Source organism: Lolium rigidum, chromosome 7 (genome assembly GCF_022539505.1).
Source record: "Lolium rigidum isolate FL_2022 chromosome 7, APGP_CSIRO_Lrig_0.1, whole genome shotgun sequence".
NCBI lineage: Eukaryota > Viridiplantae > Streptophyta > Magnoliopsida > Poales > Poaceae > Lolium > Lolium rigidum.
In genome coordinates this window covers 62,937,322-62,954,163 of record NC_061514.1, presented here as the reverse complement: position 1 = coordinate 62,954,163, position 16,842 = coordinate 62,937,322, and the positions used below count along the sequence as shown (strand labels likewise).

Genomic DNA, 16,842 nt, shown 5'->3' with positions numbered 1-16,842 from the left:
CGAGATCAGATCCTTGCAGCCTCTAATTCCCACAGACGGCGCCAATTGACAAAGGATTAACTTGTCAATGCCTACGGATTGTAGACTAGGGTTTTGCTAGAAGTAGAGGGCAAGTAGATCTCGAAGGTTTAGGCAAAAAGTACTCGGCGATTATGAAAACTAGGGTTATGTTGACAAGTAAATTCGATCCTTTCTTTGTCCCTCGACTCCCCTTATATAGGAGGTGGAGCCGAGGGTTTCGTATTGTACAAGTTACAGAGTCCGGGACGGTTTCTAACTCGTCCCGCCAGATTACAAAATATACTTTCTATTACAACTCTAGCTTTCCTTAATACATCTTGGGCTCCCGAATCTTCTTATTCTTCGGATAGTGGGCCTTCAGTAAATCCCGGGTACCATCTATGGCAGGCCCATTTGGGGTGCCTATGTCAGCACGGTCCCTCCATCTTACCAGAACCTTCCAAGACTGCATGTGAATCAACATATGATAGAAAGCATCAGTCGGATCGCCGATCATAATCAGTTTATTTCTAATGTTCCATAGGATCCAACAAAGGGCCGCAAAGGTGAACCATAGTAGACTACGAAGGGGTCCCGAAATGCCCTGCAAGAGTGCAATGAAATCGTCGGCCTCTTCCGGATTCCACTCACACCGAACGAGTTTCCTAACCCCAGCCTACGTGAAACTAGCCATGTGGCAGGTGAAGAAGATGTGGTTGCAGTACTCCACTTCTCCACACAAGGAGAAGCAGCCATTCGACGGTCCCTGTCTCTAGGCCACCTCTTCCGCTGACGGGAGTTTACCTCTGATAAGCTGCCAAAGAAAAACCCGAATTTTGGGGGAACCCTAGTGCGCCACACCTCTCTGAAGTGTGTGACTGTCGCCCCTGTGTCAGCCCGTAATAGATTGACTGTGCCGAGAAAACCCCTGACGACTCTAGTGACCATGACACCCTGTCATTTTGGTCATCCGTGTGGAGAGCATGGATCTCCCGGCAAAGGTTGTCCCACTCGACCGTCTCCGCCAAGTCAAACTGCCTACGGAAATGGATGCTCCATTCCCCCGGGATGCCCCCTCACCCTAGTCTCATCCCGTGATGAAGGGGAGAGCGCAACAACTATATAGATGGGGAAACCATGCCCGAAGGGGGCCATTCCCAATCCACCAATTGTTCTAGAAATATGTCCACTTCCCGTTGTGAACCTTGTGTTTAGAGCCCAGCTTGAAGTGCCATTTGATTTTCTGGATGGCATTCCGAAACTGAGAGCCGCGCTTGGGGATCTTGTTAGCAAAGATGTCCCGGGCCCCCAAGTACTTAGCGCGGATCAAGTCAGCCCACAGTCCCTCTGCGTTCTGGTAGAGTTTACATGCCCATTTAAGCATGAGCGCATTGTTCATGATTTTGGTGTCGAGGATGCCCAAACCCCCACACTCCTTAGGTATGCACACCGTGGTCCAGTCCATCATGTGGTACTTACGTTTGTTCCTGACTCCCTCCCAGAAGAATTGGGACCTTCACCGGTCCATGGCGTGATGGGTGGTATCATACAGCAGGTAAATGCCCATGGTAAACATCGGTAGGATGGACATGCAGGAATTAGTAAGATCTAATTTACCGGTAGAGGCCAGGAAGAGACCGTGCCAAGGGTCCACCCGATGTCCCACCTTCTCAGGGAGGAAATTTGAGTCCACTACCCTAAGCGGTCTGTCCATTCCCAGATCGGACGGTTCAATCAGAACCATAGTAGCCGTAGCTCCTCCCCCGCATGCTCTGGCCGCCACCGCAGCTCCTCCCCACCTGCTCCGGCCGTTGTTTCTCCCCTGCCGCCGACCTACGGAGCTCCTTCGGCTGTGTTGACGTTGCTGACATGCGCGCAACTCCTCCAACTCCGACCGCACCAACCTGCACAACTCCTCCGACCGCGTTGACCATCGTTGATGCTCCGTCGGCACCGTACACCGTCGCTGCTCCCCAACTCGCCCACATGCCTAGTTGTCGCAGTTGCTGCGCCCACGAGCTCACACCGGCCAAAGCTGCAGCTTCTCCGCCCGTTGCTCGTCTGCCCGCGTCGGTCGCCTCCGATGCTCGTCTGTCACCGATTTGGCCCCACCTAGTCTCCCATGTGGAAGAGGATCCGGGAAATTTCACATGATTTTCGGTCCGCGACTCCCCGATCTACCTCCAAATGATCTTCCCATGGCGTATTAGTGGCCGGCGAGCTCAATTCGTTCATGGTGGTTCTCCCATTTATTTGTAGAGAAGACCATTTTGTGGGGAATTTTTTTGGATGTTAGGTACGTTGTCAAGATCTGTTACATCTGCTGTTGTTTTTTAGTTTGTAAGTATGTGTAAAGTAATACAATAATTTTTATGTATATGATACATAGAGGTTGTACCAATGCTGCGTACGTTCTCTGTAATGTTGAATAATTTAGGAGAACATGTTGGATATGCTGCAGAAAAATATTGGAAAATGATGTAACATTTTCGAAAATGTTAGATACGCAGAGAAAAATGTTACATTCAAAATTATTTTTGTACCATTGGCGGATTTTTTGCACCATAATTTCACGATTTTGACATATTAGGATAAAATGTCGGGGACAAATGTTACATATTCTGAAGAAAAAAACTGATACATACGAACCGTTTTTGTACCATGATCGGATGCGCGAGAATCACCCACTTAAGTGCATCCGACGGCTCAGAAGTGGGCTGATGGTTTGGCCAGCTACAGCCGGCTGTGGCCTAGCGGCTCGCCTTTCTGTATTCTATATTTGGTTCTAATGTGGTGTTTTGGAACATGGGAGCACATGTTCCCTCTATTTCAAAATGCATCTTAAAAATATTTTGAATTTAAAAAAATTGAAACAAAAAAAATTCGTACATACATCTTCACGTGCTACGTGCTCATAAAGTTGTTTCATAAAAAATTGACTTGTCATATGACGTGTGTAAAAAAGACAAAAATTAGTGCTAAAAATAATGCTTTTCACAAGAGAAGATTTCTGTTTTTTACATAGGCCACAAAAAATATTGGTTTTCATGAAAATTGACGAACGCACATGTATTATGAAGATGTTACGTGTAAAAAAATATTTTCAAAAAATTTCAACACTTCAAAATATGATTTTTTGGTAGAGGGAGCATACGCACCCGGAAGCCGAATTAAATTTCCTCTTCCAATGCATAAAAACGACTCCTTCATTATATATTAGTAGTTGTTGTGGATATATTTTTCTAATACATCATATGAAAACGTAGATCTACTTGTTCACAAAAAAACAAAAGCTTTGAACACGAAAATTGCGTGAAACGGTGAGATAAATCTACTTCTCAAAGCAAATTTCAAATCAGCGATCGTGTCACTACTAGAAAAGTCTAGCTGTGGGAGAACTATCAGTGGTGCACTACTGCTATATAGCAGTGGCGCACCATGAGTAGGTGCGCCACTGGTAGTATATTACCAATGGCACACCTGGTGAGGTAGTGCCAAACATAGGTGTGCCATTGTAGCGGTGGTGCACCTATGCTTGGTGCGTCATTGGTAAGTGCGGGCCTGCGGGTATAGATACGCTTAGGGTTACGAGTGGCGCACCACATATAGGTGTGCCATTGGTAGCAGTGGCGGCCCACCCCCCCTCCCCCCGACCGCCTTTCTAGTTTTCATAAAAATAAAAGAAATTGATAAAATATTTTAAAATAAAATCCTTCGAGATGTCCATGTGTTATGTCATCTAGTTGCAATGGAAATTAACAAATATCAATTTCGACTTTTTTTGTAAATGCGGTCATGTACCGGTAAAACGTTTTTTCTGGTTGCATACGGCCTCCAATGAAAACGTAAATTTTACATCCAAATTGAACTACCTAGGATCGTTTAGCCATTTTTTAGATTCCCAAAACTAAAAAAATAAAAATGACTTTTTTAGGTTTTAGGTTTCAGCAAAAAAAAAATTGCAGTGGCGCACCAAACTTGTGGTGCGCCACTGCTACCCTTCCCGCCTCCAAAATTCGAAATGGCCGGCCACCACCCCCTCTCTTATCCATGGTTCCACTACCATCTTATCAACCTACCTCCTTCACAGATTCCTCTCCTCCTCTTTTCATCCGTCCTCTCCTCCTCCTCCATCCTCTCCTCCTCCTCCTCCTCCTCTCCATCCTCTCCTCCACTCCGGCGACACGCCCTCCTCCCCATCCACCTCTCCTCCAAGCACTCCACCTCCCTCCTCCTCCTCTCTCTTCCATTCTCCATCCTCTTCTCTCCTCACCATCTCTTTCCACTCCATCCTCTCCTCCCTCTCTTCTCCATCCTCCAACCTCCCCCATGGCACATCTAATTGGGAAAACAAAACGGGCAAAAAAATTGTGTATATGAACGGGACCAATAATTTGAAAAATAAAAACAAGCAAAACAATCGCGAAAAATATGGTGGTTGATCCAGATCTAGATATCCAAATTTCAAAAAAAAATTACTAATGGCGCACCCCAAAGAGCTAGTAGTGACGCATCTGGAGGGTCTACCAGTGGCGCACCTAAATGTTAGCGGTGGCGCACCATGTGCTAACACTTAGCAATGGTGTGATAGTAGTGGCGCACCATGGTAAGAAAAACCGGTAGCCTTTTTCTAGTAGTGTGTGCGACGAATTTGACAAAATTCGTCCGAAAAAAAACTCTAAATATAAACACGAAATAAACTTTGAAACACTCAATGAAGTTGGTCGCAGGAATGGAACCATAACATCAAGGTACATCTTTTTCATAAAACTTATCTCGAATCAAAGCACCATTATGTAGATTAGACAGAGATTATGATGAACTAAATTAGAGACAAGGCTACCTCTATTGCCTGCATACCAAGAAGGTCTTACTTTTACTTTCATATGTGCCTCGCGGGCCAAGTTTGGGTCACTTTGAGGCTGTTTTAAGAACCATGTTATACATGAAATATATTTCTCGTAACAAACACATGATTCTAGCTCAATAAATACAAGAAACAAATATACGAGCTATCAAACAGGCCATCCAAGGAAATCGAAGTAGTGGGAAGCAGCATCCCTCCGCATAGTCGGAATGCGATAGATTACTTCGATGCTTCAGCTGCACGATTGCTTTCGTTCTGCTCTGATGTCTGAATCGAAGTACCCCCACCCAGTAAAGCACGAACTCATGTTCCGTAGCATCATGGCAATAACACGTATCACCGCACTACTACAACTGTACAAGCAGTCGAGCACCGACGCAACAAACCAACAACACATTCACAATGATGTCTAGCCTGGATGGACAGTCATGTCAAGAAACAAAAATACTGCTCTACTGCATTGAGGCATTCGACGCTCTCAAACTTGCATCCAAATGCAACGTACTAATCCTAATCACAGAGTCTTTGACCATCTTCTAGAAATACTCTCCTCATATCATGATACCACACGGTTCACCAAGTATTCTCCTTAATCGCCTGCCTGGCCGGATCTTGCTACAGTGATTTCGTCGGTTGACTACGGCCAAGTTGATCGATCATTGTCTCGGGCTCGACTCCAACAGAATCTGGGTATCCGTTGTGCATCGAGTCCCCACGCCCGCGTGAGCCGCAAGCGCAACTGCAAGAGAAAAGAGCGCGGGCACACCACCTCACATGCATACGGATACGCATGCCGGCCAGCGACCCGGCGTGCCACCTTGCTGTTGGAGGAACACAGCCTGAAACAAACAAGGCCGTCCCGTACTCCCGTGAATGTTTTTGGCACCCATCTTTTCGTCTATTCCTCGCCATGATGACTCAAGGACCGAAAATGACAGTTATGTTCAAAATTCAAACCCGACCGAATAATTCCAAGACGATTTTGACCAATGACTATTTGAATTGAATTTAAGATGGTATCAGTGTTCACACATGGTGAGCCAAACCGCGACAAGTCGGGTGTAAGACTGTAAGAGCATCCTAGTGGCGAGCCTCATTGCGTGCCAGACAGAAATTCGTGCCCGGCTGCGTCTCCCAAACAGGAATTCTTTCCAACACGAGTTTGTCCGGCGTCCCCAGGTCGCCCCCAATCCACAGGGCGCATGATGAGTGCGTTAGATACGAGCGACGAGGCACGTAGAGATCTGATGGCCACCCTTGCTATTGACACATGTGAAATCCTATTTGACTTTCCCTTTTCTCTTCCCATTTCATTTGTCTTGTGTTGTCGCCATCCTTTCCTGCCTAGCTCACGCCATCACTGCCAACGCAAAGCCAATCTCCATCGTTGCCATGTCGTCCAATGCGGTGAAGGGGGCAAACAACGAGAAAGGGGCCTTCATCAAGCCACGCAGGTTGGTGCCACCAAAGACGAAGCTGACAAGGATGATGGAAGAAGAATGGGAGGTTATCCTCGTTCGGCGCAAGTACTCCACGGCGGAATGCCAACAACGGAACGTCAAGGTGAGCATCAAGAAGGAGACGGCCACAAACCTTGCCTCAATCTAAGGGTTGCGCGTAGCCAAGGTAGCACCACGTCGGTGAACTGTTCGAGGACCATGTCGCTATCATCCACGTCCTTATTCCATGAAAGTGCAGTCGTGACGCCATTGTCAAAGTTCTTCCATGAAAGTGTGGTCGTCGCTCTTAGTTATTTGAGCTCAATAGACAATAAAAGGTGGGTGTCCATGGTGGAGAAGCAAAAAAAAGATCGAGTTCGAGACAACAAGGGTTGTGGTGGAGAAGAGAAAAGAAGACTTCATAATATTAACCGCTGACACATCGAACATGGATCACAAGGTGAATGTGGCGCATATGCTTTTCGACGACGTCATCTTGCGAAAAATGGGCACTCACATGCCGTCGAGAACATCAAGAACTACGACTTCGGGCGATTAGAATGCGACAGCCTCGAATGAGCATGTGGGGACGGCGACGGAAGAGCCAGTGGTGACAGACGAACAGATTTTGAAATATTTTGCCGGACTTGAGGGCTTTTGGCAGCGGGAACTTTGAACTCATACTTCGTCGAGACATTTTGCTATTGTGGTTTTTTTTAGGTCAAAATCTGTTTAGGGACGCCTCTAACACGCGTTACAAATTTTTAAACACGTTCAAATCATCCCGTGCACAAAGCATTCGATAGCCTTTTCCGTTCTCCACACAAAACAAACTGGCAAAAGCTACTCACCGGGGCAAAAGCACATCTGAACAAGAGAAGACCCCAGAACGTGCAAAAGCCAAAGCACCATCCTCCACTTCACCGTTCACATTCTCCACCACTACACTTCACTGACGCACACGGACGAACACCTGACCTGGGAGCCATGGCTCCCCCGCTCCTCCTCGTCCTCTTCCTCCTCCCGGCCCTCGCTGCCGCCCACGAGCGCCCGTCCTCCTACGGCTCCTCCGCCCTCACGGAATGGCGCAACGCCAAGGCCTCCTACTTCTCCATAGACCCCGAAGACGCCGTTGGTAAGCATAAACTAGCCTGTCTCTCTTTCTCCTCAGTCATACCCATCTGCATCTTGGCAAGAAATCTACCAAACCGTCCTTGCAATCATCATTCAATTTCTTTCCCTCTTCCGGTATGCGCCGCGAGCGAAATTTCAGCAGTCCGCACGCTCACTTACCAGAGTTCCTGCTCGTACTGTTCTTGCAATTCTTGATGTACCATCCATTGCGTACGGAAACTGATTTGTGCTTCTGGGATGCGGGCGTGCAGGCGGGGCGTGCGGGTTCGGGGATCTGGGGAAGCACGGGTACGGGATGGCCACGGTGGGGCTGAGCACGGCGCTGTTCGACCGCGGCGCCTCGTGCGGCGGCTGCTACGAGGTCAGGTGCGTGGAGGACCTCAAGTACTGCCTCCCCGGCACCTCCATCGTCGTCACCGCCACCAACTTCTGCCCACCAAACTACGGCTTCCCCGCCGACGCCGGCGGCGTCTGCAACCCGCCCAACCACCACTTCCTCCTCCCCATCCAGGCATTCGAGAAGATTGCGCTCTGGAAGGCCGGCGTCATGCCCATCCAGTACCGCCGGTATGCTCCATTCTCGCCTGCATTCTACCTCACTCTACTGCTTTGCACTCGATGCTCGGCTAGATCTAAGCCTAAAGCTTTCTCAATTTTCTAATTCGCTTTGTGTTTAACTATAAAATGTGAGCTGGAATTGCATTGGTTTGCGCAATGTGGGATCCCAAAAAAGCTGAACCGCAAGTGTCCGTTGGTGAGGAGAGTGTGGATGTGGACCCTCTTTCGGTTAGGCAAAGTTCGGTTAGGGTTCGTATTGTGGTATCTTTATCTGCTGTCTTGGCCGACTAGAAAGATCTTTCAAGGACCAGAAGTGCATAGAACCAAGTAAAAATGTACTAATGCAGTCTGGTGTCTGGGTTAAGAAAGCACCTATGGGCCTTCGGGACAGCATTGACTATCTGGAAGATCACATGCTCCATTTCCGTGATGCTGGATTCGAGTACCTCGAGTAATAATATAATGGAGTTCTAATTCAGTATTTGCTTCATGTTCAGTGTTGTAGCCATAGACTTCCGAGCGTCTGTTTCAGTTTTGGGGTAATGTATATTTGGGTTGGAATTAAAACAGAGCTATCATCTTGCTGATCATAATAAAATGGGGAAATTTGCTACAGGACATCGTTCTAAAACAAGCTTAACATTAAGATATTTTGTGATGACGTAAGGTTGCTACCTACTAGCGTGCAAAATCAATATGCTGGGGTGTGATAGCTCATACAAGTTCAATATCATAAAGAAACACCTTGTATCTGAGACTCTGAGTGAATATCCGGTGTTTCGTCGATAACTGAAAACTTCTAGGAAACGTGGAATTTATAACAGTTTACTTAACTTTTTATTGGCTGCTGTAAGGATTTGTTGAACAATTTCGAGGCAGAAAGAAATATTTCAGGAACTTATACACTTGTTGATCTGCACCATTACACAAGTTACTGGAGTGCAGAATGAATATACTGAGCTAAGACACTAACTCATATGAAGTTCACAAAGATAAAGCAACACCTTGTATCTAAGCGAGTATCTAAAAATCTAAGCGAGTATCTTTTGTTTCGGTGATAATTGAGAACTAGGAAATGTGGATTTTATTAACAGTTAGAGTACTTAACTTCTTATTAATGGAGAGGCGGCAAGAAATGCTTCAGGAACCCCTAGAGTTATTGATCTGCAGTGTTACGCAAGTATCTAGCATCACCCAGTTATTTTCTTCTGAGTTGGCTGATGTGGTATCATCAAACTAGCCCTGCATGGCACATTGCACTTGTTGTCCTTAATATTCTGTCTTTGTATTACATATTTATGCCGGTTGGTAGCTCCTTGAGATCCTTGAAACAACTGCATTTATTTTCTTGAGGTACTTCAGATAGTGACTTGATAGCTGACCATTAATCATCCTTCTGTCTACTTACTCTTCTCTTTGTTTGTTCTGTACTCAACATCCAAATTGATTAGGATCTGTTAATACTTCCCACTCAAATTCGGTAAATTAGGAAGTGCTATTCTGGTGCCGTTCAGAATATAAATTTAGGAACCTGCATATATGGGCTCTATATTTAAATATGTGTGATCTATTTGCTTAAAAGGTGTAGTAGAGATCTATAATAATAGGTTCGGCTTCAAGATGGTTTCGTGAATAACGGGTTTAACAAATATTTTGTTAAGGTGCTTATTTTATTTTCAAGATTCCATGTTTCAGAGTACAATTGGTCTGTGAGGAATTAGCATGACTACCCACCCTGCTGTGTTCCTGGACTTGTCTGCGACTAAACTATGTCAGACTTCAACTTCATCAGCAGTTACATAGGTTAATTAGCAGAATTTCCAAGAGAAAGAAGAAATTTAGAAAATGAACCACTCTGTTTCACGGGGCAGCAAAAGTGCACCTGGTCAGCTAATAAAGCTAACATGTTAATCTGTCGAAAGAAGCAAAATAGCTCTGATTGTTGGCTGAAATTGACTTTTTTTCTTATGAACAGGGTCAAGTGCCTCCGTGAAGGTGGTGTGCGGTTCTCAGTCTCCGGGAAGGGCTCCTTCTTCACGGTTCTAATAAGCAATGTTGGTGGCGCTGGTGATGTCAGATCAGTGAAGCTCAAAGGAACGGAGTCTGGGTGGCTCTCAATGGGCCGCAACTGGGGCCAGATATGGCACATCAACCTAGATCTCACGGGGCAACCGGTGTCCTTTGAGCTCACCTCAAGCGACGGCACAACAATGACCAACTTCAACGTTGTGCCCAAAGATTGGGAATTTGGCAAAACTTACACCGGCAAGCAGTTCCTGCTCTAGAAAGGGATTACCAATAGGCCTCATAGTTATTCTTCTTTTATCCCCACGAGTTGGTTGTACTGTATATTCCTCTGAGGAACAAGATTATTAGGGAGAAAGTTATAATCTCTACTGTATATTCCTCTGGGGTAGGAGAATATGAGTATTAGGAAAGGAAATGTTCAGTTCAGAGCCTCAGATAGATCTACAGATTACAGGAGCTTATAAATGCTGCACGTAACATTTTGACTCTGATAATTGCTCCCCAGAGGTTGATGTACCAATTGAAATATACGGCCATATGCCCATATCTGTCTTTATTTTGTAGCAACTTATAATGTTATCTCCGCACATGTAGATCTACTACTATGTAAAGTCACAAGGACTTCAATTTACAAAAATACATGGGCTATTACATGAAGCAAACACAAATAACAACTGTCATTACTGAGCAGATTGTATAACTGCAGTTTGGAGACAAAAATAATTGAGCATAGAAAATACAGGTTCATTTTGGACAGCAAATTACTGTACTGTATGATACATACCAATGTGGATTGTGGAACCAGGGAAAATTGGCGACAGTTCTTTACTACACAAGAGGTAAAATTACTGTCGTATTGTATTCTCGAAAAAATTACTGTCGTTTACCTTACACAGATGCAGTTTCAGAAGCACACATAACAGTTAAATACAGATTCATAGATTCTGTCGCATGAGAAAGTCAATCAGGAATAGTGAGCAACGCAGCAAATCAAAATAAAGATACAAATCAACACAGGCGAATCACTATCGAGTCGAGATTCAGGATCTGGCATATTTCATTGAGCACGACAAGGTATTACAGCCAACTGAACACATCAGACGTAACACAACGCCGAACATAAGGAAGGAGCTAGTCCCATCTACTACGGCAGAACATTATCACACAGCGACCACGACGCAGCAGCACTTCAACGCCACCGTCCCGTCCAGGAATCTAGCCTCCGAATCCGTAGAGGGTGCGTCCCTGGCGCTTGAGCGCGTAGACGACATCCATGGCGGTGACAGTCTTGCGGCGGGCGTGCTCGGTGTAGGTGACGGCGTCGCGGATGACGTTCTCGAGGAAGATCTTGAGGACGCCGCGGGTCTCCTCGTAGATGAGGCCGGAGATGCGCTTGACGCCGCCACGGCGAGCCAGGCGCCGGATGGCCGGCTTGGTGATGCCCTGGATGTTGTCGCGGAGAACCTTCCGGTGGCGCTTGGCGCCGCCCTTGCCGAGCCCCTTGCCGCCCTTGCCGCGTCCAGACATCGCCGGAAACCTTGCTGCTGCGCTGGGAGAGATTTGAATTTGGGAGAAGAGGAGCTGCGGGAATTGGTGATTGGGGGATTGGTGGTGAGCGTATTTATCGGGAGGATTTGGGAGGGAAGGCCGAAATTTTTCGGGGTTGGGCGCGGTGTGAGCGCGGGATCGATCCGTGGGATGTTGAGGCTAGAACGTTGGATCTAAAATCGGAAGGCTGTGATGGAGTGGGAGAGTGGTGGCGCGGATCGGTGACGTGGCGAGAACTCTGCTTGCTCTGGGCCAGGCCAATAGTATGCAGAATTTTGGTTGAATTGAGAGTTTCGCGTGGGCCAGCCAAGCTCTTCTTTTAGACGTCCAAACTTTGTTTGTTGCTCCTGAAAATAAATGTGTCTATTTGGTTGGATTGAACCTTTTTTTTTCAAGTAAGGAAACACAACGGATCCCAAATTCGTTACGAAATTTAAATGTGTGTTAAGGTGTGATTAAGACACAGATTTAGGATATAAAATGGGACAACTACCCTTTATGTCAAACAACATCATCATATTCATTTTCCACCACCACATAAAGGTTACAATCGTGGATCAGACAAGGTTGATACATGAATCAACCAAAGGAAGATGAGACACATATTCAGGCTACCCATTTTGTATCCTATTAATATGTCGCCACTCAGTAGCCTGGATATAGAAGTTCTGAGCAACCGTCAGCAGCCGGTTGCATCAAATATCCATATCCTTCCGATGATACTCCGGAAGGAGAAAAGCCCATAGCTGGATCCAGTGCGTAGCCCGATGAATAACCTGCAAAAATTTAGTTCCCCACTGTCTGATAAAAATAATATCGTTTCTTCATCACGACATTCTTTTGCGTTTTTCGTGTCCATATTAAAGAAGTAATATTAAAGAAGCTTTCATTGAAATATGACTCAATCAAGAAAAGATTAGAATAATATCACCTGGAGCGTATGACCTGGCTCTGCTTAGGGCATCTCCAGCGGCGCGACGCAAATGGACGCTGAGCGTCCGTTTGTGTCCGCCGTGACCGAAAATGCGTCGTGCACCCTCTCCAGCAGCGCGACGCAAAGTGACCGGGCCGTCCATAGAGACGCAAACCTGGCCCAAATATGCGTCACGTTTGCGTCTCTGCGGACGCTGCGCGGACGCGCAAAGTGTCCGCTCGGTCCTCGCACGGGCCCGCCTGGCAGCGGCACAACTGCTTCGTCTTCCGCGGCATTACTTCCGGGCGACGCGTTGCAGCCTTTGCAGGGCCGCGTGTCGAGGGTACTCCTTGGCAATGCCCTCCGACAGGGGCTTAGGGTTGATGGAATCCTGTAAGCTGACACGAGTCATCGGTTCACAGACAAGCGGGGAGAGCGATTTACCCAGGTTCGGGGCCCTCGATGAGGTAAAACCCTTACGTCCTGCCTATCTGATCTTGATTATGAGAATATTGGGTTACAATGGAGTGCCGAAGGGTTCGGCTTAGATCTCGTCGAGAGGCTAAGTGCTGCGGCGAGCTAGCTCTAAACTTTTGGTGGCTGAGATTGCTAAGATTGATCGTGTCCTTCGGCAGCCCCTCTCCTGGCCTTTATATAGGAGGTCAGGTCTCAAGAGATCTAACCGAGTACGACTAGGTTTACAGTAGTCATATCTCCTAACTTTTCTTGTTCGGCTCCTTCCTTGTCTTGCTCGCCAAGGAATCATCCGCCGAGCCATCCAGGTGAACCGTCTTGTCATCGAATACCTTCATGGGCCTCCAGCTAGATCGTATAGGGTAGGGCAATGTTGGTTACCCGAAGGGTAATGCCCACGTCAGTAGCCCCCGAGTGTCTAGCCAAAGATAGTTCGGGTAGAGACTAAAGCATGCCTCCACCTAATGTTCTTCTCCTTGATTGTTTTTGTCCATCTTGTATCAGCATCATCTTCTTCTATCGGGTGCGCGTAAAGCGCTCCTGATGGGAGTAGCCCCCGGGTCTAGGTACGGATGCTTGCAATCCGTGCGTAGACTCAAGTTTTATCATTCGAACGTTTTCCTCTGCCGAAGTTTTGCTGCAACTCTTCATGGGTCATCCGATACATTTGTATCAAGGCTTGTTTTCTTCGATAAGTTTTCCACGCGTAAGGGATAATGAGTAACGTGCCCAACTTTTGCTGGTTAACTGCCGATGGCAAAACAACGTCACCCTACACAGAATCAAGTCCCCGGGCATGATCCTGGAATGCAAAAAAGTTCTATCGGGTGCGCGTCCAACGCTCCCGATGGGAGTAGCCCCCGAGTCTGGACACGGGCGCTTGTAACCGGGTGCAGATTCCATCCTTTTTGCCGAAGCTTTCTTCGCAGGAATATCTTCGAGTGTTCATTTTATCGGGTGCGCGTCAAGCGCTCCCGATGGGAGTAGCCCCCGAGTCTAGGTACGGATGCTTGCAATCCGTGCGTAGACTCAAGTTCACCATCCGATACCTTTTACATTTCTTCGAATGCTTCGAGCGTTCCTCACGACGTCAGTGATGACGTTATTGACACTCTGATTTTGACTGACATGACGTGAACCGATGGGCCCATCCTACCTCTGCATGGCTCTGTTCTCAAGTAATGTCCGCCTCCCTCGTATAGTTACCAAGGTGCCTCCTCGATTTCCGCGATCAATGATGGAGAAAGGGTCCACTGGCAGCAACGACACGTGCCCACGCAATCCTCAAGTTTTCCTCTTCTTAAAATTTCTTAGGAAAAAATCCTTAGCATTCTCTTATATTCGCTGTAGCGTCCTCCTGTCCTTCTTCTACCTTTCTCTTTCACAACCGCCGCGCCGCCGCCACCGCTTCTTAGATCTTCTCCAGATCTTGCGATGATGAAAAAGAAGAACCCCGCAGCCGCCGCCAGCTCCACGAGCGGTGGCACCGCCGCCAAGGCCTCCTCGAATCTTCTGAAGAGGAGTGCGTCAGATGCCCCTCCTCCAGCTCCAGCGCCGTCAGCGCCGCCAAGCTCGATAGCCACAGTCAAACCCAGAGACTGGCTAGCGTCCTCCATCACAAAGCGTGATGAGAAGACGGCCCGAAGCCTTGGGCTAATCTCCTTCGATGAGGGGAATGTGATTCTCCCAGGTGCGATCTCTCGGCCCAATCCTCCCGCTGGTTTTATCGTGATGTTCCTGTCGTTCTTGTATCGGGGTCTCTCGCTTCCTGCTCACGAGTTCCTCCATCGTCTTCTGCGGGCTTACGAAATCCAACTATGGCAACTCACCCCTAACTCAATCATCCACGTTGATGTGTTCATCACCCTTTGCGAGGCGTTCTTGGACATCGAGCCTCACTTTGGGTTGTGGAAGAAAATTTTCTTTGTAAAGAGATACAACAGTAGCAATGGATCCTTCGTCATTGGGGGAGTTGGGTTTGTTGTTCGTTCAGAGGTCAACTATTTCAGTTTCCCAATGAAAGAATCCGTGCAAGGATGGTGACTGAAATGGTTTTATGTTAAGGATTCCTCAACAACCGAGTCCCAGCTTCCTCGCTTTGCCGACGTCCTTGAAGCCAAGCCTAAGCATTCTTGGAAGAACATTCTTTCTCCCGACGAAAAGACAACAGCCGACGAATTATTTGCCAAATTTCTTTGGATCAAAGAAAACAACGGCCAAACCATGATTGGTACAGAGGTGGCTGCGGTGTTCTTGAAACGTCGAGTTCAGCCAATCATGGCCAGGATTCATTCAATGTGGTTGTATTCGGGTCCAAAGGATGAAACCAGGATAAACATCGCTGAACTATCGGAAAAGGAGCTGCTTGATGAAGTTCGTCGCCTTACTCTCTTTAGCCAGGAAGACTCGATCCTGTTGACATCTTCTTATCCTCCTCTTGATGCCGATCATCCGCTAACAGAGGTAAAAAAATTTCTCATACTCTCATTACCCTGTTCCACTCTACTGACACAACTACTATTGTTCTTATTCACTTTTTTCTTCGACAGATTCCCATAGTTTCTGAAAACCTGCATGATTTACCAAATGACACTTCCGAGGGAAGAGGTTCCTCAACTCCTGTTGATTTTCGTACTGCCGAATACACGAACTCAAAGAACGAACATGATGATCCGATAGATTCTGAAGTTGTCTTCGTCGATCCTCCACCCTCAGCCAACGATACTTGCGACACAGCGAGATCAGTGTGTGATGACGACGCTGATCATGATGCCTTTATTAATGCAGCTGAGGAAAAGGCCAGAGCTCCGCCTGCGAAGAGATCAACCGGCGGCTTTGCTGATGAAGACGATCTCTTCGACTCGTAAGTGCCTTTTTCCTAGAATTCGTATTTTGCTTTCATAATTCGTATTTATTTCATAATTCTTGCCAGCCATTCCCTTTCACAGTGACGAAGGTCTCATCGAGCCCCCGCCTAAGAAGGCCAAATCTGACGCCGCTCTGCCGGACGTCGCAGCTTCTGAAGCTTCGGCTCCTACTGCAACCCCCGCGGCCCAAATATCGACTGCCTCCTCCCTTTCTAAGGGGAAGGATATTCCCTCGACTGTCGCCACCGCGACTCCTCCTTCAGGAAAAACTGTAAGTCTTTCTCGATTGTAACACAAACTTTCCTGAATGTGCCCTGATTAGTGATTCCTCGTCAAACATCTATCTTCCCCTTTCCTTAAGGATCTGCGAGGCGTTGTATCTTCTTTGGAAGCCTTCGCCTCCCAATTTACTTCCCTTGAAGCGGACAAGGTTCGGCTGCAGAAGGAAGTTAACTCTTCTTCCTTGAAGTTGGAAGGCGCAAACAAAATAGCCGCCGCGGCTCGCCAAGAGACCGACTCCCTGAAGGAGGAACTCAACAGGCTGACGGAGAAGCTAAAGGAAGAGGAAACGTCTAGGCTGATCGCCGAAGCTTGGGCGACTGAAAAAGATGAACTTCTTCGCCAGTCTTCCTTGGCTTTGCTTGGTAATTCTTTTTATGCTTTTTTGTCGATTATCACTTTGCAAATTCGATCCTTTGATAGTAACTTTTCCCATTCCATTCCCTTGCAGAGGCCTGATGCGCGTAGATGTACACGTCCGTTGGGAACCCCAAGAGGAAGGTGTGATGCGCACAACAGCAAGTTTTCCCTCAGAAAGAACCAAGGTTATCGAACCAGTAGGAGCCAAAAAGCACGTGAAGGTTGTTGGTGGAGGAGTGTAGTGCGGCGCAACACCAGTGAAACCGGCGCCAATGTGGAACCTGCACAACACAATCAAGATACTTTGCCCCAACGTAACAGTGAGGTTGTCAATCTCACCGGCTTGCTGAAAACAAAGGATTAAGCGTATCGAGT

The 16,842-nt window shown here is 47.2% G+C and overlaps 2 protein-coding genes across 3 annotated transcripts; one reads left to right on the top strand and one right to left on the bottom strand.

Annotated features, from left to right (window-relative positions):
• The first annotated feature begins 7,235 nt into the window (after positions 1-7,235).
• LOC124674189 (expansin-A10-like) lies at positions 7,236-10,603 on the top strand. The gene is made up of 3 exons (XM_047210226.1): positions 7,236-7,441; positions 7,692-8,007; positions 9,974-10,603. Exons 1-3 carry the CDS (start codon positions 7,294-7,296, stop codon positions 10,281-10,283), a joined length of 774 nt encoding a protein of 257 aa, XP_047066182.1. The 5' UTR covers positions 7,236-7,293; the 3' UTR covers positions 10,284-10,603.
• Positions 10,604-11,241: 638 nt separating this feature from the next.
• On the bottom strand, positions 11,242-11,553 carry LOC124674188 (histone H4). Of its 2 annotated transcripts, XM_047210225.1 has the most exons (2): positions 11,509-11,553; positions 11,242-11,457 (listed from the first exon to the last, which is right to left on the bottom strand). In XM_047210225.1, exons 1-2 carry the CDS (start codon positions 11,551-11,553, stop codon positions 11,242-11,244), a joined length of 261 nt encoding a protein of 86 aa, XP_047066181.1. The 2 variants fall into 2 exon arrangements, with proteins under 2 accessions (XP_047066181.1, XP_047066180.1); XM_047210224.1 differs by having other exon boundaries at positions 11,242-11,553.
• Between the last annotated feature and the right edge of the window lie 5,289 nt (positions 11,554-16,842).

Bases quoted from the DNA above. Each gene is read 5' to 3' on its own strand.
- LOC124674189 (XM_047210226.1), top strand. From the start codon at position 7,294: ATGGCTCCCCCGCTCCTCCTCGTCCTCTTCCTCCTCCCGGCCCTCGCT. The intron at 7,442-7,691 runs GTAAGCATAAAC...GCGGGCGTGCAG, and splicing joins AGACCCCGAAGACGCCGTTG to GCGGGGCGTGCGGGTTCGGG. The intron at 8,008-9,973 runs GTATGCTCCATT...TCTTATGAACAG, and splicing joins ATGCCCATCCAGTACCGCCG to GGTCAAGTGCCTCCGTGAAG.
- LOC124674188 (XM_047210224.1), bottom strand. From the start codon at position 11,553: ATGTCTGGACGCGGCAAGGGCGGCAAGGGGCTCGGCAAGGGCGGCGCC.